The sequence below is a fragment of the Atractosteus spatula genome, chromosome 13 (genome assembly GCF_055471065.1).
Source record: "Atractosteus spatula isolate fAtrSpa1 chromosome 13, fAtrSpa1.hap1, whole genome shotgun sequence".
NCBI lineage: Eukaryota > Metazoa > Chordata > Actinopteri > Semionotiformes > Lepisosteidae > Atractosteus > Atractosteus spatula.
Window position 1 is genome coordinate 1392082 of NC_142718.1, and position 25036 is coordinate 1417117.

General features: G+C 52.4%; 2 protein-coding genes across 3 annotated transcripts; both read left to right on the forward strand.

Annotated features, from left to right (window-relative positions):
• LOC148821547 (uncharacterized) lies at nucleotides 1-15453 on the forward strand. Of its 2 annotated transcripts, XR_016093915.1 has the most exons (11): nucleotides 1-2426; nucleotides 4816-4961; nucleotides 5521-5686; nucleotides 6124-6261; nucleotides 6711-6839; nucleotides 7270-7403; nucleotides 7997-8047; nucleotides 8781-8840; nucleotides 9869-9917; nucleotides 10619-14979; nucleotides 15104-15453. XR_016093915.1 is itself a non-coding variant. In XM_088930808.1 (10 exons), exons 1-10 carry the CDS (start codon nucleotides 2051-2053, stop codon nucleotides 14710-14712), a joined length of 5343 nt encoding a protein of 1780 aa, XP_088786934.1. In that variant the 5' UTR covers nucleotides 1-2050; the 3' UTR covers nucleotides 14713-15453. The 2 variants fall into 2 exon arrangements, 1 of the variants encoding a protein (XP_088786934.1); XM_088930808.1 differs by having other exon boundaries at nucleotides 10619-15453.
• LOC148821548 (uncharacterized) lies at nucleotides 14951-25000 on the forward strand. Its single transcript, XM_088930766.1, has 19 exons — nucleotides 14951-14979; nucleotides 15104-15276; nucleotides 15894-16049; nucleotides 17006-17015; nucleotides 17472-17655; nucleotides 18230-18401; nucleotides 19146-19262; nucleotides 19353-19486; nucleotides 19642-19740; nucleotides 20179-20238; nucleotides 21067-21109; nucleotides 21421-21636; nucleotides 21923-22068; nucleotides 22227-22295; nucleotides 22612-22757; nucleotides 23091-23199; nucleotides 23538-23609; nucleotides 23992-24135; nucleotides 24709-25000. Exons 1-19 carry the CDS (start codon nucleotides 14951-14953, stop codon nucleotides 24793-24795), a joined length of 2166 nt encoding a protein of 721 aa, XP_088786892.1. The 3' UTR covers nucleotides 24796-25000.
• Nucleotides 25001-25036: the final 36 nt, after the last annotated feature.

Below are 25036 nucleotides of genomic sequence, written 5' to 3' on the forward strand. Positions count from 1 at the left end.
TGCTTAACAAAAGAACAAACATTACAATACAAACAAGAGTACATATAACAATTCCAAACAAAAATATCGTCAGGGGTACATACTACTACATCAATTCAAGTTATGAAAAAAGATTAAACAAATTAAAAAAAATAATGTCCGCACCGCTTTCATATTTTTGCATTTCGATCTCTACTCCTAAGTTAAAAATGTGTATATATATTATTAACCTCACTATCCAATCGAGAAAGGCACAGTTCTGAATTAAGCTCCACGAGCACAGAAGAGACAGGCGTGTTAGAGGGACTGGGAGCCTCCACAAGCAGCGGGTCCGGCGGTCGCGAAGGAGAAGGATCACAGGCCGGCTCTTCCAGCGGTGCGGGAGGAAAGATGCGTGCTTCTGCTCTTGCTCTGGAGGAAGCGACGCCTGGGTCGCCGGGAGTCTGTTTTTCTTGACCGACTGTGGAGAAAGGAAGTAAGCTATTAGGACATTAGAGATGAGGTGAGGTTCACAATGAAAAGAGCTCGTCCCTTCATTGCTTATTAATGAAAAATCGAAAGCTCTGGGCGATGGAGAACTCTTCAGCCTGTTTTCACTGCTTGTGATCAGGTCTCTAGACCGCTGAATGTTAGAACAGGCTCCATGACAACTCCCGGATCCCGAATGGAGTCCTTGTTGTAGGACACGCGTGGGAAGAGCGCGGTTCTCAGCCGGAGAACATTGCCAGTGGGTTCTTCTCGCACACGGTACATAATAATAAAAAAAGATTCTTTGCTTTCATAACACATGGATTGGTACCGACGACAACCGCCTTCAGTTCTCGGGTTCAATCCGCTTTCACGTCGAAGGGGGCGCTGCGGGTATTTATTTTTACAGCGAGGAAAACGAAACTTAACGTTTCCAGTCCGAGCGGTCTCACGGGATTAAAAGAAGTATCAACGGTTGTGATCCGGTAAATTCACGAAGTTGTCAAGGACTCGGGAAACCGATAACTACCGAAAAACTGCGACACGTCTTTCCTCCGATATAAAAAATCTGGAATAATATTGTAACGCTTACGGCCGACAGGCACTGTGTAAGAGCCGGCGTACCAGAGCAGGTGACGTCACCGCCCTTCCCTATGATAGCAGGACTACAGCTACTGGGCTGGGGAGAGATCTCTCCTTGGCTCACCGGGCTGGGTCTCTGCTGAGTGATGCGGGAGTCCCGGGTTCGAGCCCCCGACGGTGGCGCCCGCCTGAGCCCCCGTTGCGTTACAATATAATAAGAACACACAGTGTTCCAAGGGACCAGTCTAAGGTCAAAAGCTCTAAAGTCTAAAGTCTAAGCTCTTTGGGTTTAGTAGTTTATTGACCTCAGGACCTCATCCAGCTGAAAGAATCGGCTTCAACAACATGGCTTCATGGTGTTCCCCACCCCCACCACCCTCCGTGTACAGACTGGCCTCCAGCACGTCGGGACGGTGGTTCGCGTGTCGCGGCTGACGCCATGCAGATACAAGAATTTGTATCTGCATGGTACAATACAAGATTGAACCGGACAGAACTGGAGCATCAGACTCGCCTGCGGAAAGCCGGCAGTGACTCAAGCGCCTCCTGTCCTGCGCGACCCGGGTCACAGCGGCCGGACTCCGCGCCGGCAGGGCTCTGGGGGGACGGACGAGCCCGTCTCTCCTCGGGCCGGAGTGGGCAGCTGGGCAGACCCCGCTGGTGCAGGAGACGGGCCAGGCGGAACCAGCTGGGAGTTTTGAGAATCCCGCGGGGAGAGTTTGCGCTCGTCCTCGGAGATGGGGAGTCGCAGACAAAGGGAGTACGATGTCAATCCCAGTACGACCATTATCGTCGATCTAAGGGTCGGCAGATCTGTACTCGCCTGTACCGTTCTCCCTCTTTCTAACTGGGTCTTTCCTCTGCGACAGCGGTTCTGACAGCCGTTCACAACGCCCCCCTTTCAGTCAACACAAAACCACAGCCCCCCCTCCCTCCTGCTATACGGGCTTATAATTTTATTTAAACCTTTTTTTTTATTTCACTTGCGATTTCGTGAACTTGAATCTTACACCAACGAGGGATGCTCTTTTACTATAATACACGAGCAGAACGGACTGCAGGTAGATCAGAAAGCCCGCCTCTGGGTGTCTCCTTTCGGTTTCTGATTCCTGGAGTCCTCCAGGAGCGCCAGGCTCGGCTGTACCTGTCCGCTCGTCAGACCGGCGCTCCGGTGACCAGCAGGAGGACTGGACGTCCTGTTTCCTCCGCACAGAAGACGCGCACGCTTGCTTCATCCCGAAGGGAGATTGTGGTTTTACTACACGCCCTGGCGTGTTCTATCGCCGTCCGGGACAGTTTCGGTTTCTTTTCCTCTGCTTCCCTTCTGCGTGATCTAAAAAGACCCAGCAGGCGGAGGCGGAGAGACAGACCAAGACAGACCATCGCGGCCGCTGCAGGTAGGTCTGGAAAGAAACTTTTTCTTCCCGTGCGCTTAACAAATGAAAACCGGTCGGGAAGCGAAGTCAGAAATATCCAGGACAATTTCGTTGACTCCAGACGCGATGCGAGTCTAGGTGTGTTACAATCCGAAAAAAAAAAAAATGAAAAAGCGATTAGAAATAGGCGATATACGGGAAATCTGTAATCTTTCTAAAATGTTTAAAGCAGTATAGAGAACAGGAGATGAGTATTTTAGTAAATGCCGTTTAGCTCTGCTGATAATAAAATCCCGTTACTCGATTTGGGTGGAGAATTTCCCGTGACCCAGGGACTGAGCCTCGGAACTGGACACTGGACCGTCGCGGTTTCAGAGGCTGGACGGGGTTCTGGAGACGCGGGATGGACCTCAGCCCGTGGAGACACCCGGGAGGCTCGGAGGGAGTTTGTTGCGCGAATCCGGCCTCAACGACCGCTGGAGAAACAAAACGACCGACAGGGGACAATTAATCCCGCTTTCTGTGATTTTTGACATCCGATAGAATGGTATGCTTTGAAAGAAAGGTGTACGTTGCGCTTTACGTAATAAATTTGATTAAAGCAACAAACTCAACTCGCTAAAAAGCTTCAAGGCGAAAACCTAAAAACTGACGATAAAGCTGATCTTAGTAGCTTGCGGGGCACGGCGCTGAAATGAGAGAAAGGGCTCTGGACCGTGTCCGAGCAGGGCAGAGGTAAAGGTTTATTCCAGACCCGTCTTTGTCCGGCTGAGGACAGCTGTCCCTGCGAGGTCTCGCTGCTGGACTCTGCGCACAGAGCAGCACGAGGACCAGACCTGTGGACAGACACCTGTCTGTAAAAAGATTTCGAAGGCGCCGAGTATCGCACCGGTCACAGCCATTATCAGGAGGTGGGGGACGGACACACCTGTCCTCCAGAGTCGTCCACCACCCGGTCCTCCTGCAAAACTGTGCAGCCGGACATGGAGAAGGACACGAGGGAAGCGGTCAAGAGGCAGAAGACAACCCCCAGGGACCTCTCAAGAGATGGGAGAGACTGTGAGAGCCAGCGAGATGGAGAGGCAGGAGGAAGCCGTATTTCGAAAGAGGCTCGCACGAAGGCCCGTTTTGAATATGCAAAAAGGCGCGTCGGAGCCTCGGAAACGGTGTAAGATTTTGTGCAACGACGAGATCAAACCGGAGTGATTTGGCCTGCATGCCCAGCGGTACGTTCAGCGGAAGAGGAGCGCTGCTCATCCCTCACAGAGACTCCCTCCCCGCGGTGAAGCTTGGCGGGAGCTGCTTCCCAGCGCCGGGGACGGGTCGGCCTGCCGGAGCAGAGGGCAGAGCAGATGGACGGAAACACGGACCAGTCCCGGAGCAGCCCGCAGACGACCCGACACTGGGGCGGAGGTTCAGATCCCCAGTGCGAAGCTGGATATCAGCCAGCGCGTTGAATGATGGGCCCTGTGCGGGTGACGAGATCACAAGGACGCCGTGAACGGGGTGATCAGGAATCGCACAAAGAGCACAAAGTCCAGACAGCCGAAGAGCGATCAAATCGTCAACACCAGTCAAATTGCTGAAACCAGGCTCGAGCGAGCAATCTAGCAGTCCACAGAAACAGGAAGCAGTCAAAATCACACCCCCAAAATAAGTCTCTGAAGCATATCTCAAGAGGTACAGCCCAATACTGAGCAAGGGTAGACGCAGCCAGCTGGGCTTAAATAGACTGAAAGGGTTAACCCACGCCTCCCCAGAGTGGGTGAAATAAGCCGTGACCGTGCAGGTGCCCTCTGGTGGCTGGAGGCCGGTACTGTAACATCGACAGGACCCTGACCCCAGACGCAGAGCCACAACAACCCCCGAGCAGAGCAGGAGGAGGCCCTTGAGTCCAGGCTGTGGCAGGAGCTGGAGACTGCTGAACACCAGCGACCTGCAACAGCTGGAGCGAACGTTTGGCCGTGTCTGAATTATTATTATTAAGATAGAGGGCCATTCTTAAACGCATGATATTCATCTGTGATGTTTAACACTTTTCCCTTCTGCAGACTGGTCAGTTTTTAATGATATTTCTAACGGTATTTTCCCACCTTCCACTGAACAACCCATGCTGTAGCATCAGAGCGGTATGTACCGGGGGCGTTCAGCTGAGCATAAGAAATGAAACAATAAAAGGAAAACAAAATGTTAGAATGCGCAGTTAAAAGGTGAGGAATGTACAGTGAGTAAGGGGGTGTTCAAATTGTATGACGCGCTAGTCAGGACTCATTTAGAGGGCAGGGCTGTAGAAAGACACTGCTGGTCTGGAATCAGGCACGGTTAACAGGACACGCCCACCACCTGCGCTTCAGCGCCCTGCCAGCTGGTGGCGCTGTGCCTCACGGCCTCCCCTGATTCTCTCTGCCAGGCATGGACCCGCTGAGCCAGAGGTCCGAGCAGGAGCTGCGGAGCTTCTTCCGCAGGAAGCGGACCGAGCTGTCCTGCCTCCGGGAGCCGGAGCGTCTGCTGAACCAGCTGAGGGACCTGGACGTCATCGCGGAGGACCAGCCTGAGGTCAGCGCCGGGGGGGGGCGAGATCCGAGATCCGAGATCTCCGGGTTCGATGTAGCTAGCGGAGCGGGACTGACTGGCAAAGGCCGGTGAGAGGGACAGTTTTCCTCCTCCCTGAGGAGTCTCCCAGCTGAAGACAATGCAGTGTGACGAGGGACAGCAGCACCTGCATGAGAGAGCAAACTGAGGGCTGTGGCTGGGCTGCCTGGTTGAACACTCTGAGCATCCAGCTGCATTACTACAACAGCTGAACTGATTCATTAAAAACTAAGACGATGATGTTGTTGTTCCCTTGTTTTCCATGTGTGTCTTATGTGGGTGTGTATCTTGTATGTGTATGGTTGTGCATGTGTTTTGTTGTGTGCATGGTTGTGCATGTGTCTCTGGTGTGCTCTGTTGTGCATGTGTATCTTGTATGTGTATGGTTGTGCATGTGTGTCTTTTGTGCGTGGTTGTGCATGTGTCTCTGGTGTGCTCTGTTGTGCATGTGTATCTTGTATGTGTATGGTTGTGCATGTGTGTCTTGTGTGCGTGGTTGTGCGTGTGCGCGCTGCCTGTACAGAAGGTGATCAAAGCGAAGAACAAGGAGAGAGCTCTGTACCAGTTGCTGAAGCAGCTGGAGGAGAAGACCCCCCACAAGATCAGAGACTTCTGGGAGTGTGCATTCAAGGAGCACATCCTGGAGCTCTACCCAGAAGTGAAGAGCCTGAAGGAGGAGCTGTTTGCCAGTGAGTACCTGGAGACCTGGACTGGGTAATCGAGGTCCTGGAGGGTCAGTGTGTCTGTGGGCTGTCCAGTCTCTCTACACCAGGTCTGTCCAGTCCTGCTCCTGGAGGCTTAGTGTGTCTGTGGGCTGTCCAGTCCTGCCCCTGGAGGGTCAGTGTGTCTGTGGGTTTTCCTGGTGTCTTTAAAGCACCAGTGTCTCAGGAGCTGGGGGAATTTGTTAAAAGGGTCCAATCAAGTCAGCAAAGCACTGATTTCCATTGTTCTGACTGGGTTAGTGGCCCGACAGTGAGGTGTTCAGAGAGGTTCCTGGAGGAGTTGTAGGCAGGGACAGGATCCCTGTTGCGGTTGGGATGTGTCACATCTCAGTGGCAGCTGGTTTCTGCTGGCAGGGCTGCTGGGCGTGTGGCAGTCATCCCCTGTCCTTCTCCAATACCAACAGGCACCACTCCTGCCCCCAGAAAACTGCCCAAGACGGAGGAGAAGGTGGAGGAGTTTAAATCCAAGGAACAGCCAGGACCGTCAATCAAGATGAAAGCACCCCAGAAGGAGAAGAAGAAGCCCAGGAAACAGGCCGGAGGTACTGTCCATCAGATCTCTCCGGAGTCTAGGCGTTGAGGATGGAAGTGTGCTCCTGGTGTTTCTTCCAGCCTGAGCTCTGTGTGGTCAGCCCAAGTGATCATCTGTTTCACTGGCTGCTGTGACCGCCTGCTCTTCGGCAGGTGACGGAGGAAGAAATTGTGTATTAAGTCCAGGACTGGACCTGGTGCTCCCCTGCTCTAGTACTGCTCTCCAGAACGGGAACAGAAGCCATGTTAGTGAAGTCTTGAGACCTTGATCTTCCCACATGGGGGACGCTGAAGCTCCCAGGTGTGGGTCCCAGATCAGGCAGGTGGTTACAGAATCGCCTCCCGCCCTCTGCTGTCCTGTGAAAGGCTTGGATTCCTGCTTTGTTACCGCCTCTCGGGCATTCCTTGAATAATGTCCGGAAAAACAATTGAGTTTAAGAAGCGGATCTGTGTGTCACAGGGTCAGTTCCAAAGAAGAGGAGGAGGATGGAACCATTCGAGGACAACTCGCTGATAAAGACCAGACTGCACGTCACCTGCGGAGACAAGAGGGGTGTCCTGTACTGCAAGAAGCTGGCCAAGTCAAGTGGTGAGGAAACTCGGTTCCCTGGGGTCAACCGGACTGATCCGAGATGGATTGGCCCAGAGTAGTGGGCCGTATGAGAGAGGCAGGAAGATATCGCCACTCCCATGTTCCAGACCAAGCATGTGTCACCATGAATTCTGAGGTGTCTGAAGGTCCATTAACTATGTTCATTTTTTCCACAATATCAGGCTGGACTTACCGAGTTGGTCAGGGCCAGCAAGTGTGGGCAGCAGCTCGGCAGCTTTTAGGCCTCAACAGCAGGATATGGCTGTATCTTGAGCAGGACTTAGTGGTCATCCTAAGAAAAACCATTCAGAAAAAGCAGACTGCAGCTGCCATGACACACAGTCTCTTCAGAAGCTTTTTGATATTGTGAATGTATAGAGACAATGGCACTGGGTCAGAGTGTGTGACTCCCATCTCTGTGGCCCAGGGGAGAAGTGTGTGCGCTCGGAGAACACATGGTTCACTCCCAATGAGTTCCAGAAGTTTGGAGGAAAAGACGGCTACAAGAACTGGAAAGGGAGCATCCAGTATAAGGGCAAGTCCCTGGGCGTGCTGATCAAGGTGAGAGGGAGGGAGGACTGGTATTGGGTGGGCAGGTGGGAGAGAGAACACAGAGAGACAGAGAGAGGAGGGGGCGGGGTGGAGTGACAGGGAAGGGGGTCAGACAGAATGATAGGGGGAGGGGCTGGGCGGGGAGACACAGGGGAGAGGGGTCAGACAGAATGATAGGGGGAGGGGCTGGGCGGGGAGACAGAGGGGAGAGGGGTCAGACAGAATGATAGGGGGAGGGGCTGGGCGGGGAGACAGAGGGGAGAGGGGTCAGACAGAATGATAGGGGGAGGGGCTGGGCAGGGAGACGGAGGGGAGAGGGGCGGGGTGGAATAATAGGGGAGGGGCTGGGCGGGGATACCGAGGGGAGAGGGGGCGGGGCAGTGAGACAGAGGGGTTGAATAAAAGAATGGACTGAGAAACAGTGAGAGGGGTGTGGGCAGGTGTTTTGGATGTTAGGAATGGAGCAGGGAGGTGGGGTTTCACAGAGAAGATATCCCCGGACATGTGATAGATCAGACCGATTCCGGGGAAGCACAGAGGGTCCAAGCTGCCCTTTAAAGATACGATGGACACTGATGGACACTGACCACTTCTCTCCGCAGAAGGGCATTCTGAAAGTTCCTGCCAGAGGACAGAGAGTGATGAAAGGCAAGGTGAGTCCCAGGGAAACAGGGGTCAGCACCCCTCCCTGTGCGTCTTCAGACGGGGGGCATACATCCCGTTCCAGCAGAGAGTGAAAAGAGCAATAATAGCTTCTCAACAATTAACAGTACAGCCGAAAAACTACACAACTCATTCTGTAGCTTCCCGGTTATTTGTGCCCTGTGGAAACACAAACACACCCAGGACTGAGCCCTTGCGAACCAGCAATCAGTAATATTAATTCACACAGGGTAACACTAGATCAGTGTTTGATGTTCTATTTGGCGGCCACTGGTGGCAGTGGTTGGTAATTACAGCCTTTACATGGTACACAATACGTGCTTTGTTACTTAAGGACAGAGTTTTCTGATAAGTGTAGATTAAGCTTATTAAGGTTTTACTGGGGAATCACAATGGCACAGCAGTTAACATTTTCTCTCCTGCTATCTGCCTGGAGTTTGTATCTTCTCTCCACATGATCACATGGGGTTCCTCCTGCAGTCCTTGTTCCTACATGCTGGTAGATTCATTGGCTGCTGGGAAAATGGGCCTGTCTGTGTCTGTGTCTGTCCAGGCTGTACCCTGCCTGGTGCCCATTGATTGCTGGGATAGGCTCTGGCTCCCCTGTGACCCTGAACTGGATAGGGAAGATGGGATCCTCTCTCTGCACAGGAATCCAAGCAAGGACACTGTCACTCACTCTCTCCCCTGTTTGTTTCCTGTGTGTGTGTGTCGCTCCTACAGAAGAAACAGGCCCAGCCACCGCCTGCGAAGAAGAGGAAACTGACACAGCACAATGAGCAGGTACACACAGGTACAGACAAGATCAACGCTCAGCACATGCTACTGGTTGGAAGAGCTTGGTGTGCAACAAAGCAGAATGAGTCAGTGCTCACTGATGTCATTCACATCTCTTCTTATAGACATTCTCACTGCTTTTAAGCTTTTTTTGATCAGGAAGTAACAGTTTAAGATCTCTAACCTGTGGGTGAGGGTTTTGATCTGTGCCCATGGGGTAACTTCCTTTGCTCCAGGAAACACCCCAGTCTGACGGCGGTTGCTCTGAGATTATAAGCTTATAAGCGGGCGGTGTGGTGGCTCTGTGGCTCAGGATCTGCGCCTGTGGCTGGGAGGTTGCCGGCTCAAATCCCACTGCTGGCAGAGGAATCCTACTCCGTTGGGCCCCTGAGCAAGGCCCTTCACCCCAACTGCTCCAGGGGCGCTGTACAGTGGCTGACCCTGTGCTCTGACCCCAAGCTTCTCCTTCCCTGTCTGTGTGTCTGTGTGTCTCATGGAGAGCAAGCGGGGGTATGCCAGAAGACAAATTCCTAATGCAGGAAATTGTATAGGGCTAATAAAGTGATCTGATCTTATCTTATACAGCTCCATATCTTGGAAATGCTGGGAAAGGGGAAAAAGCGCCACCTACTGGCGTGCAATGAGATCTTTTTTCCCTTGCCTTCCCACTCGGCCCAGTCAAGCTTCGGAGAGCTGAGCTGACCAGGACACTGGGCCGTGTGGCATGAGGACTTGTCAGATGGTAAACGAGTTAGGACCCGCCCAGCCTCTGATGCTAATGTAACACATTCTAATCAATTATTTGAGTTAAGTTATTGTAGTCAGTGTTGTGATCAATATCTTTAAAAAATATCAACTTTCAGACTGGACTGAGCCATATGCCCAACAGTGGTGGACAGTGAGGGAACAGCTGCATGGTTTTGCTGCATGGTCTATTCTCAACGCATCTCTCACGCCCTGCCTGAGTGTCTCAAAATCGTTGTGTGACGATGTGGGAGCTGCTGCTGATTTCGCTTGTGTGTTTGTGGTTCCAGGGAGAGATGAGCCCGTGCTGTCTGGCTCCACCTGACCTCGCTCTGCCAGGTTAGTTTCCCGAGTCCCTTCTCATAAGTATTGAATTAATCCTGTTTCTCAACCAACTCACCTTTAAGGTGGTTGAGAATGCGTTCTCATGTGCTGTAACATAGCAGGAGACCTGTGCACACATATATACAACATATATATATGTACAGAACATTTACTGGAGCAGCCAGAGGGAAGCACCTTCCCCAGGGGTCCAACAGCAGTGCCCCACCTGGGAACTGACCCCAGGACTCTCCAATCCAGGGTCTGGACCTGTCCCAGGTGCTCCACACCACTGCCCTGCCCCCCAGGCAGGAAGGGAGGCTCACCTGGTCATCAACCAGTGAAAATGTATCTGTGAATGATCACATCTTTTTATTAGGCACATAAAAAGGAAACAAAAATACAAAACGAAGGCTGTATGAACAAAAAAAGGGCAGTAATTCAACTGAACAAAAACTGAAACGTGAGAAGGGATGCAGGGCTTCTGTTTTTTGGGTGTTTTTTAAGTTACAGCCATCTAAGCTGAAACGGTTTGTTCATTAAAAACCCAAATTGTGAATTACCGTTCTGCGCATTGGAGCATCTCTCTCTGTGTGTTGGTCTCTTTTCTGCTCTTTCTGAAACAAGGGACCAGCTGGCAAAACATTCCTTCTTCCTTAAAATCTGACAATCCCAAGGGGTGAAATGCCAAGCTTTAAATGTGAATTTATATTTTCCAGGACCAGCACTTGGAGAACAAGCAGTTACAGTGCAGAGGTCCAGCACCACCCAGACACCTAACAAGCCCACTGAATCCCACCAGAGACCCAACACCTCCAGTGAAGTTGACCAGAGACCCAGTATATTCAACACCTCCAGCTGTGAGCCCAACACCTCCATCCAGAGACCCAACTCCTCTATCCTGAGACCCAACACTTCCACCCAGAGACCCAGAATGCCCAGTGGATCCGATCAGAGACCTAGTATGTCCAGCAGCACCACCCAGAGTCCCAACACCTCCACCCAGAGTCCCAACACCTCCACCCAGAGACCTAGAATGCCCAGTGGATCCACCCAGAGTCTCAACACTTCTACCCAGAGACCCAGAATGCCCAGTGGATCTGATCAGAGACCTAGTATGTCCAGCAGCACCACCCAGAGTCCCAACACCTCCATCCAGAGACCCAACTCCTCCACCCAGAGTCCCAACTCCTCCACCCAGAGTCCCAACACCTCCATCCAGAGACCCAACTCCTCTATCCTAAGACCCAACACTTCCACCCAGAGACCCAGAATGTCCAGTGAATCCGATCAGAGACCTAGTATGTCCAGCAGCACCACCCAAAGTCCCAACTCCTCCACCCAGAGTCCCAACACTTTCACCCAGAGTCCCAACACCTTCACCCAGAGACCTAGAATGCCCAGTGGATCCACCCAGAGTCCCAACACTTCCACCCAGAGACCCAGAATGCCCAGTGGATCCGATCAGAGACCTAGTATGTCCAGCAGCACCACCCAGAGACCCAACACCTCCACCCAGAGTCCCAACTCCTCTATCCTGAGACCCAACACTTCCACCCAGAGACCCAGAATGTCCAGTGAATCCGATCAGAGACCTAGTATGTCCAGCAGCACCACCCAGAGTCCCAACACCTCCACCCAGAGACCTAGAATGCCCAGTGGATCCACCCAGAGTCTCAACACTTCTACCCAGAGACCCAGAATGCCCAGTGGATCTGATCAGAGACCTAGTATGTCCAGCAGCACCACCCAGAGTCCCAACACCTCCATCCAGAGACCCAACTCCTCCACCCAGAGTCCCAACTCCTCCACCCAGAGTCCCAACACCTCCACCCAGAGTCCCAACACCTCCATCCAGAGACCCAACTCCTCTATCCTGAGACCCAACACTTCCACCCAGAGACCCAGAATGTCCAGTGAATCCGATCAGAGACCTAGTATGTCCAGCAGCACCACCCAAAGTCCCAACTCCTCCACCCAGAGTCCCAACACTTTCACCCAGAGTCCCAACACCTTCACCCAGAGACCTAGAATGCCCAGTGGATCCACCCAGAGTCCCAACACTTCCACCCAGAGACCCAGAATGCCCAGTGGATCCGATCAGAGACCTAGTATGTCCAGCAGCACCACCCAGAGACCCAACACCTCCACCCAGAGTCCCAACTCCTCTATCCTGAGACCCAACACTTCCACCCAGAGACCCAGAATGTCCAGTGAATCCGATCAGAGACCTAGTATGTCCAGCAGCACCACCCAAAGTCCCAACTCCTCCACCCAGAGTCCCAACACTTTCACCCAGAGTCCCAAAACCTTCACCCAGAGACTCAGAATGCCCAGTGGATCCACCCAGAGTCTCAACACTTCTACCCAGAGACCCAGAATGCCCAGTGGATCCGATCAGAGACCTAGTATGTCCAGCAGCACCACCCAGAGTCCCAACACCTCCACCCACAGTCCCAACACCTCCATCCAAAGTTCCAACTCCTCCACCCGGAGTCCCAACACCTTCACCCAGAGACTCAGAATGCCCAGTGGATCCACCCAGAGTCCCAACACTTCCACCCAGAGACCCAGAATGCCCAGTGGATCTGATCAGAGACCTAGTATGTCCAGCACCACCACCCACAGTCCCAACACCTCCACCCAGAGTCCCAACTCCTCCACCCAGAGTCCCAACTCCTCTATCCTGAGACCCAACACTTCCACCCAGAGACCCAAAATGTCCAGCGAATCCGATCAGAGACCTAGTATGTCCAGCAGCACCACCCAGAGTCTCAACTCCTCCACCCAGAGTCCCAACACCTTCACCCAGAGACCTAGAATGCCCAGTGGATCCACCCAGAGTCCCAACACTTCCACCCAGAGACCCAGAATGTCCAGTGAATCCGATCAGAGACATAGTATGTCCAGCAGCACCACCCAAAGTCCCAACTCCTCCACCCAGAGTCCCAACACTTTCACCCAGAGTCCCAAAACCTTCACCCAGAGACTCAGAATGCCCAGTGGATCCACCCAGAGTCTCAACACTTCTACCCAGAGACCCAGAATGCCCAGTGGATCCGATCAGAGACCTAGTATGTCCAGCAGCACCACCCAGAGTCCCAACACCTCCATTCAAAGTTCCAACTCCTCCACCCAGAGTCCCAACACCTTCACCCAGAGACTCAGAATGCCCAGTGGATCCACCCAAAGTCCCAACACTTCCACCCAGAGACCCAGAATGCCCAGTGGATCTGATCAGAGACCTAGTATGTCCAGCACCACCACCCACAGTCCCAACACCTCCACCCAGAGTCCCAACTCCTCTATCCTGAGACCCAACACTTCCACCCAGAGACCCAGAATGTCCAGCGAATCCGATCAGAGACCTAGTATGTCCAGCAGCACCACCCAGAGTCTCAACACCTCCACCCAGAGTCCCAACACCTCCATCCAAAGTTCCTACTCCTCCACCCAGAGTCCCAACACCTTCACCCAGAGACTCAGAATGCCCAGTGGATCCACCCAGAGTCCCAACACTTCCACCCAGAGACCCAGAATGCCCAGTGGATCTGATCAGAGACCTAGTATGTCCAGCACCACCACCCAGAGTCTCAACACCTCCACGAAGAGATCCAGAATGCCCAGTGAATCCAACCAGAGTCCCAGTATGTCCAACACCTCCAGCTATGAGTCCACTTCCTCCACCCAGAGGCCCAGTACCCCCAAACAAAAGTCCAGCACACCCAGTGCCTCTGACCAGCGACCCAGCTTCTCCATCCAAAGGCCCGCCACCTTGAACCAGAGATCCAGAATGTCCAGTGAATCCAACCAGAGACCCAGGGAGTCCACCCAGGTACCCAATACTTCCACCCAGAGACCCAACATCCCCACCCAGAAGTCCAGAATGCCCAGTGGATCCGATCACAGACCCAGCATGTCCAACGCCTCCAGCTATGAGCCCACTTCCTCCACCCAGAGACCCAGGGAATCCAACCAGGTACCCAATGCCTCCAACCAGAGACCAGCGATGACCAGCAGCTCCAGCCAGAAGCCCAGCATCATCAGCCAAATACCCAGCTCCTCCAATCCGAGGCCCAGCACTTCCGGCCTCAAACCCAGCATGCCCAGCACCTCCAGCTTGGCAGTGCGAGGTCCATCCCTAGCCAGCAGTCCAACAACCCCACCAGAGGTGCAGCACCCCAAAACAGCGGCCCAGCTGCCTAACAAGAGACCCAGCACCTCTTTCCACTGGACCAACACCCCACGCAGTGTCCCAGCATCTCCAAGCAGAGACGTCACTCGCTTAGAAAGAGATCCAGCAACGCCAACCAGAGGTCCAAGATCCCCAGTCATAGAGCCAACATCACTGACAAAAGGACCTATTTCTCCAACTAGAAACCCACCGTCCCCCATCAGGGGCTCAACACTCCTAACAAGAGGTCCATCCTCAGCAATCAGAAGCCCAGGAGCCCCTAGCAAGGGACCCGAAACCTACAACCAGGAAGGCAGCACCTTACACAGGAAGCCTGTGTTTTCTTCCCAGATTTCCAGCAACTCCAAGCAGGAGACTGGTGGCTCCTTCAACACCCGCCAGAGGCTGAGCTCCACTGAGCAGAGGCCCAGCCCTGCCAACCCGGACCCCAGCCGGACATCCGACAGCCTCCGTCGGAGGATTACATCTCTGCTGGATGCCCACCAGAGGCTGAGCTCCACTGAGCAGAGGTCCAACACCTCCCGCCAGACCGCCAGCCAGACATCTGACAGCCTCCGTCAGAGGATTAGATCTCTGCTGGATGCCCACCAGAGGTCCAGGACCCCTGACAAGAGATAAAACCTTCGGACCAGGCTCCAGGCCCTCATCCAGATGTCCAGCCATCATGATCACAATTCCAGCTCCCCTGAGAGGACGGTCCACCCGTCCCGGTCCCTGGACCGGCACGCCTGACACAGGCGCTGGCTCTGGACAGTCAGTGCCTAGTATCAGAGATCAGAGCTCAGCACGGACATGTCATCTTCTCCATATCAAGAACTGGCAGTTCCTGCTGTGAAAGCACGAAAAGTCATCCGTGATGGTCATGGAACCTGTCCGGGTCTTTAGGTGAGGAGTCCCAGGTCAGATCTGAGCCGAGCAGCGTGCGCCTGAAGCTCCTGTTGGCAGTGTGAAAAAGAGCTCTATTCTTCGTCTTTGTGACATTGCGTGTATCTGTATGCATCTTTCCTAGTCTGATGCCGAAACCTGTTCTCATCTTCCTCGCACTGGCTTCCTGCGATGAAGGAAATCCCTGGACAGGTGACTTCCTGCTCCCTCTCTTCCCAATGGCTGGCTCTGAGCACCCGGAGATCCTGGGATCTGGGGGTTCCTCTTCTCCCAGCCCCCACCTGTCTGATCCTGCCAGTCAGTGAGCCAGCACTTTCAACTCAGGGAAAATAAACTCTTTTTATACAGCCAATTTGAATTGTATCTGCTTTTCTGTATCACTCGAAAACCTGTCCCGTTTGGTGGACTGTTTGATCGCAAGGCATAATATTTGATATTTCATGAAAGATAAAAAAATAAAGTCTTTTGTTTTTAGTCTCCTGTGAATCTCTTTTTTTATTGTGAGCACATGGTCCTGCCTCTGGGGGGGCATGACTCACACAGCACATAACCCCCCCCCCCCCCTTGGAGGAGTCTACCCTCATGAACCCCTAAAATGAAATCGGGGGGCAGCAGCAGGGCCTCTGTACTGCGCAGAGTACAGAGGGGGGCTACACCCCCCCCCCCCATCAGCGGAGCCACGGACACCAGACAGTGGATATCAAGATGGGCCCGGGTCCGGCCATTGTCCAGACCCCCAGCAGAAGACCCCATGACAGCTGACTGAGGGCGATAAGGCCAGGAGGTGTGGGCTGTCCCGCCGATGACTCACAGGAAGGGAGGTGCAGTTTTCAATTCAATTCAAGTTTTGTTTTCACTCTCTAGCAAAGGACCTGCCAGAGACTGCTCATGACTCAGATCGCACCCGACCTCAGGCCCGGCCGATCACGGGAACCACACCCCCACGGGCCAGGGCGCCAATTTCAAACAGGCTGCGGCTGGATCGGCTCATTGTCTCGTACCAATTAAAGAAGACTACACTTACAGCTTTTATTTGCGTCAGCCAAGACCTGAGAACGTCCACTACCAGGGTAAGTTTGCTTCTCTAAATGTCTGCAGTTCATTAATTAAGTTCCTTTCCTGCTTTGTTCAAGTATACGAGGTGCGTGTCCCCTGTTAGTATCTTTACTGAGTGCACTGTTCTCATCTCCAACCTCTTACTGTTACTCTACTGTTGCTTTACTCATTAGTAAGGTGCTACCCTTTAAAATAACACAGTAGAAATGTACATGAACAGCAATGATATCACTGTTGAATATGAATGTAACTTGCAGATGGAAGAGATTCAATTCTCCTTTATTGTAACTAAATCTGATGAGAAGCAGGAGGATGGGGGGGTCTAACACATGTGATTTGTTCTTGGGATAACAATGGGACAAAGGGAATAAAAAGGAGATCCAGGTTCCTGAGACAGCTGGGAAGTCCAGAGTGGAACAGGTGGACTACGTATGCGTCTCGAGTTTAAAAAAAAAGCAAGAGGAATATTTTAGCGCGTGTTAAACTGGACCGTTAATTTTCACTTCTGTTTTGGAGTGAGAGCGGGACAGGCAATCGTTCACAGCTCGAGGGGTGAAATGTTGTACGGGTGTTATCCGTGGTAGAGCTGCACTGCCTTATCCGACTCAGCGCGTTGTGCTGGAGGGGCTGGGGGCTGGGTTTTTTACATCTGGACCAGAACTGACTGCGGTTATTGAGACAGTTGATCACCCTCAGAATGCTTTAAGCTACTGTTCAAAAACAGAACTTTTTTTCACACGCGATCGGGGCATCGGAACAGAGCTATTTTTGGAGATGTGCTATTGTACTTGGCGGTAGAGCAGGAAGCGCTTACACTGCCAGTTTACCATCTGGGCTACAGCCAGAGCGAAGCCCGCCACAGGAGGCCAGCAGGGGGAGGGGCTGCTGTGTGATTGGCTCATCCATATTACCTGACAGGCAGCACCTGAGGAAGCTGACAGCTTATCAAAAATACCACAATGTCCCCCAGCTCCTACCGGGCAAGTGCATGAGCTTCCAGCACAAGCCCTGACAGAGCAGATCGGCTCATTGAAATATGCTACACTACATAATAAAGGGGGTTATTCATCAGCAGAGACGTATTTTAATTCAAATTTCCTAGGGTACTTTGACTAGAACAATAAAACTGAGCCGTATGCAATTCTTAGTAGTTTGGAATACTCAAATAGTTCAAGCAAATACCAGCTCCTCCTGTATGTTGCAGTGAAGATTCTCAATCTCAGCGATGCAATCAGAGGACTTTACTGCCACTCTTTGAAGAGCTATTTGACCAAAGAGGAAGTGTGCTGATCTGTCAAATCTTTAGAAACTCGGGTGTGGATGCTCCTAGTCCCACAGGAAAGCCAGTGGGCAGTAGTGGCGTCACCCATTTCAATATCAGGCCGAGAGCCTGACTTGTTCAGTTTAAGTCGCGGAGTTCAGGGCTCTCTGCGCAGGTTTTATACAGCGGACGCGCGGCTGTTTTCCAGCCTGGAGATGGATGGGCTGGCTCACCTGGGGAAGGAGCAGCTGAGGCAGGTGTTCCGGGGGAGGAAGAGCGAGATCGCCTCCATCCAGGACCCCTTCCTGCTGCTCAGCGACCTGAGGGACAACGACATCATCCCAGAGTGCAGTTACAAGGTACGGAGTCAGGGAGCAGCGAGCAGCCAGCCAGCCAGCCAGCCCCTGGGCTGTCAGGGCCAGTGGAGCAAGGCTCCGCTCTGCTCCAGTAGTGTCCTCCATCAGAGTAGCAATGCACTGTGACAGCACAGGCAATCCAGGAAAAATCACATTAACACAAATGACTGCAATATGGGGTTGCATCTTAATTAACAACTCTTTGCTTTAACGTGGGGGGGTCTCTGGTGGCACGCTTAGTCCCATTTTGGTGGCAAGACAACCCTCTGCTGAGCCCAACACTGTAGGGTCATCAGCCACTAGTCTTTCTGATCCCTTGGTCTTCAGTTGCAGAGACGACTCAGTCAGCAGTGAAACACTGAACAAGCTGGTAAGAGGGGGGAACTAGAGGACCCAGCCCTGGCTGCACTTCATCCCTAGAGGCCTCGATCCCAAGGGCCTCAGACACAGGCTGAGGGCGTTAGGGTTTCCAAAGCACTTTCCCCTCTCCTGTCCAGGGGAAATCCAGGAGTTCCCTCCCGGACAAGTCTGTACAGCTCTTGATCCTTGTTCTCCTCCGGCTGGGGCTCTCGTGCAGGGGCTGCTGGGCCTGCCGCTGAAGGAGCGGGTCCAGGGGATGTACAAGCTGCTGGAGTGGCTGGAGAGGAAGACTCCGGAGAGGATCCCCGCCTTCATGCAAACCCTGCTGAAGGAGCACATCCGGAAAAGCAGCCCGGAGCTGCAGGCCCTGCACCTGCAGCTGCAGGAGGGTACGTCCCCCACAGGAGCCCGGGAGACGGGTCCTCTTCAGGGAATTACAGCACCCGTTCCTCACCGGCTCCGACGCCCACACAGCCTCCACGGGGGAGAACTCTTCCCTAGTGGGTCACTTTGATTAATTTTTTAAGGTTTTCTTTTTCCAAAAACATTGAGCTGTAGAAGACATAGGACTCTGTGATCAGGAGGAGTTATCAGAGATCACAGCTGGTACAGCTGATGACGGCTCACAGGCGGTGCTCCCCATCCGCTGTGGGAAGCCACAAAGGACTATGAAAAGCGCTGCCCTGACCAGGGGATTCCCCAGCGTTATCGCATGTAGAAACATACCATGGTAAAGCACAGAATGACTGATCTTCTGCTGTTTCAGACAATATTTATATTTAAGCGTATATTTACTAGTTTCTTGCTTGAAAGACAATTAAACAAGAAACACAAAGTCAACATTCCCCCCCCAAACAACAAAAAAAAAAACACAATTGACCCATGACCACTACTGCCCTGCACACCCTTTTTATATCAAAGCCTTAACTGCATCCATGTGACAATGTCAATTCCTAAAACCTTGACCAATTAACCAATAACTGTAGGATTCACCTCTAGTGTGGCTTGTTGGCTTGTTTAGAGGTACATAAGAGGCCCCACAGTGACCTCTAGTGGCAGGTCAGCTGTAATTTCACCCCTTTCATTAGCTGACCTGTCGCAATACTTCCACACAACCTCTCGGTGCTCCGCAGGTACCCCTCAACCTTCTGGCCAGAGGAACCCAGAGTCACCCTCTTACCACAAGATCGTTGTGCCGGTGGAGTGTGGCCACAAACGAGGGCTTTTCCACGCGGACAAGCTGCAGGAAGGTAGGATCCAGCCGTGGTCTGGGAACTGGAGGCCGAACGGAGCTGGGGGTCACCGGGGGGTCACTGTGTGTGCGTGTGTCTCCGCTGCAGGTGAGCCGTGCATCTTCGCCGGTGGGAGGTGGCTCAGCCCCCCGCAGTTCGAAGCGCTCGGGGGGAAGGGCAAGGCCAAGAGCTGGAAGAGGAGCATCTTCTGTCGGAGGGTCTCTCTGGGTGAGCTGCTGCAGGTAAGGCGGGAGAGAAGACAGCACGTCAGCTCTTCTTGTGCTCTCAGGGGCTGGAAGGTCCCAGGAATCACCCCGTGGCCCCACAGAGACACACGACACAACGCGCTGTTCCTCCGCTGCCTCTCGCTTGACCGAGGCTGTCTGACCACTTTCAGGGGGACCCGCCCGCCGGCGCCGGCGCCGCCCCAGAGCGGATGGCCACGCGGTCCCAGAGCCGGGTGAGTCCGCCGGACCTGCTGCCGGGACGCGGGCGTGTAGGCAGGCGGAGGGTGTTGGAATGGGCCTGGACAGGCCCAGTGTGGCTGCCGGTGTCTCTCGCTACTGTATGTCCAGCTTTTATCCCATTCCCTCTCCACCCTCCTTACCCCTCATGTAGATTACTCACTCGAATTACTCTCGCCTTTTGGGGGTCCTTGCCTTTTGGGGGTCCTCGGCAAGATCTTGGAAAGGGCCCCCCCCAGATCCCGACCTGCACAGACCCCCCTGTTATCAGCTCCCAGCTCCACCGTATTTCCCTGTTTGTACAACTAGAAAATGTCTTCACCAGCTTCCAAGACTAGTAATAAATACGATACAAGAAGCACACATTTTACAAGGACAAATCTTAACATTGAAGTGATTAAATAGGAACAAGAAAAACAGTTAACTGAAAATGTGAATTGTCTTTTTTTCATGATTTTCCTTTCTCCAAGGATATGAACTTTCGGACATCCACGGCGAAGAGAAGAAAGAGATCCCACTCTCCACAGGGTGTGAGTATAAACACACGCAGGCTGCCTGCAGGCAAGGGAACACACTGTCCCAGAGACACACACCTGACACACACACTCCACACTCCTGACACACACTCCACATTCCTGACACACACCTGACACACTCTCCACACTCCTGATACACACTCCACACTCCTGACACACACCTGACACACACTGCACACTCCTGATACACACTCCACACTCCTGACACACACTCCACACTCCTGATACACACTCCACACTCAACACTCCTGACACACACTGCACACTCCTGATACACACTCCACACTCCTGATACACACTCCACACTCCTGACACACACTCCACACTCCACACTCCTGATACACACTCCACACTCAACACTCCTGACACACACTTCACACTCCTGATACACACTCCACACTCCTGACACACACCTGACACACACTTCACACTCCTGATACACACTCCACACTCCTGACACACACCTGACACACACTCCACACACCTGACACACACACTCCACACTCCTGACACACACACACTCCACACACCGGACACACACACTGTCTACACACCTGACGCCCTGGGCACAGTCTTGACACCCTGTCCACAGCAGGATCTCCAGCTCCAACAGTCTGTTCTATCCAGTTCACAGGAACCAAGCCGTCGAGATACCCAGTGAATGTAATGAATAGGACTGAGGTAGCACAACACATGCCTCGGGACGCCCTGTAGTCATGTACCTTACCAGTATTCACTGGGCACCAGCACGCTCTGTAACAGACTGGAGAGCCTGCAAAGTGTCCACTGACGTGTGTCCTCTGTGTAACTGCTGTCTTTCAGGGAAGTACTGAGCTGCCCAGTCAGTCCCAGAGTGACAGTTCAGGTTTGTGTCAGTACCTGTCAGCCTGCCTCTCCTTCTATATTTTCAGCGAGCTCTGAAAGTGCCTTTGAGAATTCTCTGCAGTGAAAGGCGCAATAAAAGAATAAAATGTATTCATTGATTGATTGATGGAGGGATGGATGGATGGATGATTGGGTGGATGGACAGATTGATAGACTGACTGACTGACTGATTGATTGATCGATTGGGTGGATGGACAGATTGATAGACTGACTGATTGATTGATCGAGTGATGGATGGATTGATTGATGAGAGAGGAGAGTAAACCCCTGTATCTGTCCTGTGTGTCACAGACTCGGAGGACAGTGACCTCGACTGGCGGGAGGGCAAGGGCAGGAAGGAAGAGGAAGGCTCCGAGCAGAGCAGCTCTTCCTCGTCGGAATCGGAATGGGAGGGGGAGGGGGGGAAGGAAAGGGAGAGGGAATGGAATGTGTCTGCCCTCTCCAAAGTCCTGGCGGTGAGATGTGGATCAGCCACTGGGAAACTCCACAAGGAGCGCTTTGCCAATGGTGGGTGGCTCTTCAGGAATTCTCAGACCTAAATAACGTTTATCTCACCTCGTGTATCAGTGTGTGTCTCCCAGACTACCATCTGCCTGACAGGAACACAGAGAGTCCAGTTCAGCCCAGTGAGGTCTATTTCCATTCTTACTGATCCCTGCAGTGCGGAACTGACCCAATTACCAGCTTAATTAGTCCTAAATAAACCCTGAAAAACTGAGCTGAGGGCCAGTCAGCTTCCTCCTTGGAAAGGGTACCCCAGGTGTGACAGACTGCTGTTCACTTTCGCCGACAGAGTTCCGGGGCAGGTGCATCAGGATGCCCGACAAGTGGTGCACCCCGCTGGAGTTCTACAGGACGGGGATGGGGGACGGTGCCAGCGACACCAGCTGGGCACGAGAAATCTGGCACGACGGAAAGCCCCTGGTGTCTCTCATCGAGGTGGAGTTCAGCGCCGTACCTGCCCTGCGGCTTCATCCTGACAGCAGGCAGGGGAAGGCCGCTTGGCCTTCAGGCTGCGAGGGGGGCATGCTTTCTGTATGACTTCTGCCGGAAAACTGCAGCTGTGTGCTGAACTGGGCTCTCCGTGGTTCTTTCAGAAAGGCGTGCTGGAGACCCACGAGGAGGACTGTGCCTGCCCAAAGTGTGTCAGCAGCTCCCAGACTGGGGTACTCTGCCTCCGACACAATTAATCTTAAACACCGTAGCCCTGTACCTCCGCCCCCTGTCTCATCTGGCCAGACTGGAGCTGTGTTATACAAATTAGAAGCACATTCACATTAGACTGTTTCAAACCTTTTTCTTTTTAAAATGAACACTGTAATTCATCTTTCTGGGGACGAGGTCCACACAGCAGCTTTGCTCACTGAAGTTAAGAGCCCCTGGTTGGCCGCCCCAGCGCTGCAGAGACAGAAGGGGCGTGTCTTGCAGCCCCACTGGAGGTGAGACCTGAGCCCGATGTCTTCCTGTGCATCGACTCTGCAGACGCAGGCCCACAAGTCCCAGGAGGACAACGACGACCAGTGCCAGGCCTGCGGGCTGGGGGGCGACCTGCTGTGCTGTGATGGGTGCCCACGGTCCTTCCACAGAGACTGCCACCTGCCGCCCGTCACCGTGCCCAGCGACCCGGAGTAAGAGCCACAGACAGCCTGAGGACTTTCCTCTCTGTTCTCACTTAAAACACGGCATTGCAATTCAAGACTTCCTCTCAGACGATGTCGTACCTCCTAGGATGTTTTTGGAATGTATTCTAGGACGTCATTGGAATACCTTCAATGATGTCATAGAATAATATTCCCACCCTGCCCCCCCACACCCTCGTGAAGATTTGAGATAATGACAATAAAATGCTATTTAGCTCGAAAGATGTGCATCTTTCTGAACTCAAATGAAGTTCATTGGGTATTTTCTGGGAAATTCTGGGAAACAGGAATTCAGTGTTGTGCTATGTGTTGTTTTTTCAGGGCCAAGTGGATCTGCACACTCTGTGAGCCACCCAAGACCCAGAAGCCCCTCTGTAGCTTCCAAAGTGAGACTGCAGTGCTGCAGTTGAAGATGGAAGAACATTGCGCGGTAAGGGTCTCCCCACTCTGTGCTCTGCTATTCTGCCTGGCCTTTCAGTAACAGTCGCCCTGCTCTGTGCTCTGCTATTCTACCTGGCCTTATGGTAAACGTCTCCCCACTCTGTGCTCTGTTACTTTGACTGGTTTTTAAGTAAAGGTCTCCCGCACTCTGTGCTCTGCTACTCTGCCTGGCCTTAAAGTAAGGGTTTCCATAACTCTGTGCTCTGCTGTTTACTAGTTTGCTGTTTACTAGTTTGCTAGTTTACTAGGCTCCTGTTTCTGCAGAAAGACAGACAGTACTATTGTTCGGCTTCTGACCTGGGTCATTGTTTTTACCATTTTTTTCAGAAATGCCTGTATCTCCTCCTCACGCTGTACTGCCACGAAAACAGCGGACACTTCAGTAAAAATCCCTGCAGTGTAAGTAGTGTTACTACGTCAAGTACAGTACTGGCCCAGAGGTCTGGAATTGAAGACTCCATTCTTCATTGCTTGTGCAGCAATGAAAGGAAACATTTAAATAATCAGATAGATTATGAAAATTAATTTCATGATGACAAGTTTTCAAAACGCTACAAATGAGTTGTATTAATAAAATGCATCTTTCTTTATGTCATACTACGTTCAAGAGCAATACCCTCATTATAATTTATAATGTCTGTGAAATCATTCCATGGTCAAGTCAGAGTCACATGGTAGAAGTGAGGTCTGATCATCAGAAGGCCCAGTGCAGGTGACTGGGATCAGTTCTGGGACTGCTTTCGGGATGCTGTGTTTGTGATCAAGCCTGCCTCTGCCCTAGCTTGAGAAGTACTGTGACATCATCAAGCACCCCAGGTGGCTGGACCAGGTCAAGAAGAGGCTCCTGGAGCAGAAGTACCAGCAGGTGGGCCAGTTCGTCCGGGACGTCCGGCTCATCTTCCAGAACTGTGTCCAGTACAACAAGGTGAGAACCTGGGACGGTCTAGAGTTCTTCTTCCCTGAGCAAAACAACATGGCACTGTGGAACTAATGGAGATGTCCACACAAGCTCTGAGGCTGCTGTTCTACAAACACTGACACTGAGTTCTAGTGCAAAGAGTGTCTCTATAGTAGCAGCTAGTAAAGATTTCATGAATGGGGGTGTACTGGGAGGAGTTGGGGCCCTTTAGCTAATACAAAGTCCCAGAGTGACTGGGGATCTCTGTGACACTGACTGACACAAGGCTTGGAGTGTCTCTACAATATGAACACGTGAAGGGTTCCAGAACATCAGAGTATATCTCAGAGTAAATATGAACTAGCACAGAGTTCTGAAGCAAGGCAGGGGGGAGTGATAATTTTAATTAGGATGAAGTTGTGTCTAAGATATTAACTAGTACAGAGCTCCAGAGTTGGAGGGGCTTTCAGAGCAGTGATAGACGTGGGGTTTCTGAGTACCTCCCAAAACAAGACACCTCTGCTATCCTGCTCCTGTGCTGGGGGCTTTGGGGGAGGGTATTGCCTGATTCAACTGATGTTTGTCCCGTCTGGCCTGCAGGACAATAAGGCGTACAGAATCATGGGAAGAGAGCTCCAGGGGATCTTCGAGTCTAAACTGAGAGACGTGTTTCCCATCCGGTGCTGAGAGAGGAATTGCAGTTAAACTCTTGTCTCTGTCCGACAGGTGCACTGATAAGTTGCACACTGAATAGCACACTTGATCCACTTTCCTGTCATTTATCCTGTGTGTCAGTTTTGCTTGTACTCTTGTCACTTTTTCATGTCAGTGTGTGCTGTTCCACCAGTGTCAGAGACTCTCATCTCTTTCAATAAAACAAGCTGTTTCAGCCAAACGAGTCTGAAATGCTTCACGTGATAAAGAACAA

Bases quoted from the DNA above. Each gene is read 5' to 3' on its own strand.
- LOC148821548 (XM_088930766.1), top strand. From the start codon at position 14,951: ATGGTCATGGAACCTGTCCGGGTCTTTAG. The intron at 18,402-19,145 runs GTACGTCCCCCA...GGTGCTCCGCAG, and splicing joins GCACCTGCAGCTGCAGGAGG to GTACCCCTCAACCTTCTGGC. The intron at 23,610-23,991 runs GTAAGTAGTGTT...CCTCTGCCCTAG, and splicing joins TCAGTAAAAATCCCTGCAGT to CTTGAGAAGTACTGTGACAT.
- LOC148821547 (XM_088930808.1), top strand. From the start codon at position 2,051: ATGCTCTTTTACTATAATACACGAGCAGAACGGACTGCAGGTAGATCA. The intron at 6,262-6,710 runs GTACTGTCCATC...TGTGTGTCACAG, and splicing joins GCCCAGGAAACAGGCCGGAG to GGTCAGTTCCAAAGAAGAGG. The intron at 8,048-8,780 runs GTGAGTCCCAGG...TCGCTCCTACAG, and splicing joins AGAGAGTGATGAAAGGCAAG to AAGAAACAGGCCCAGCCACC.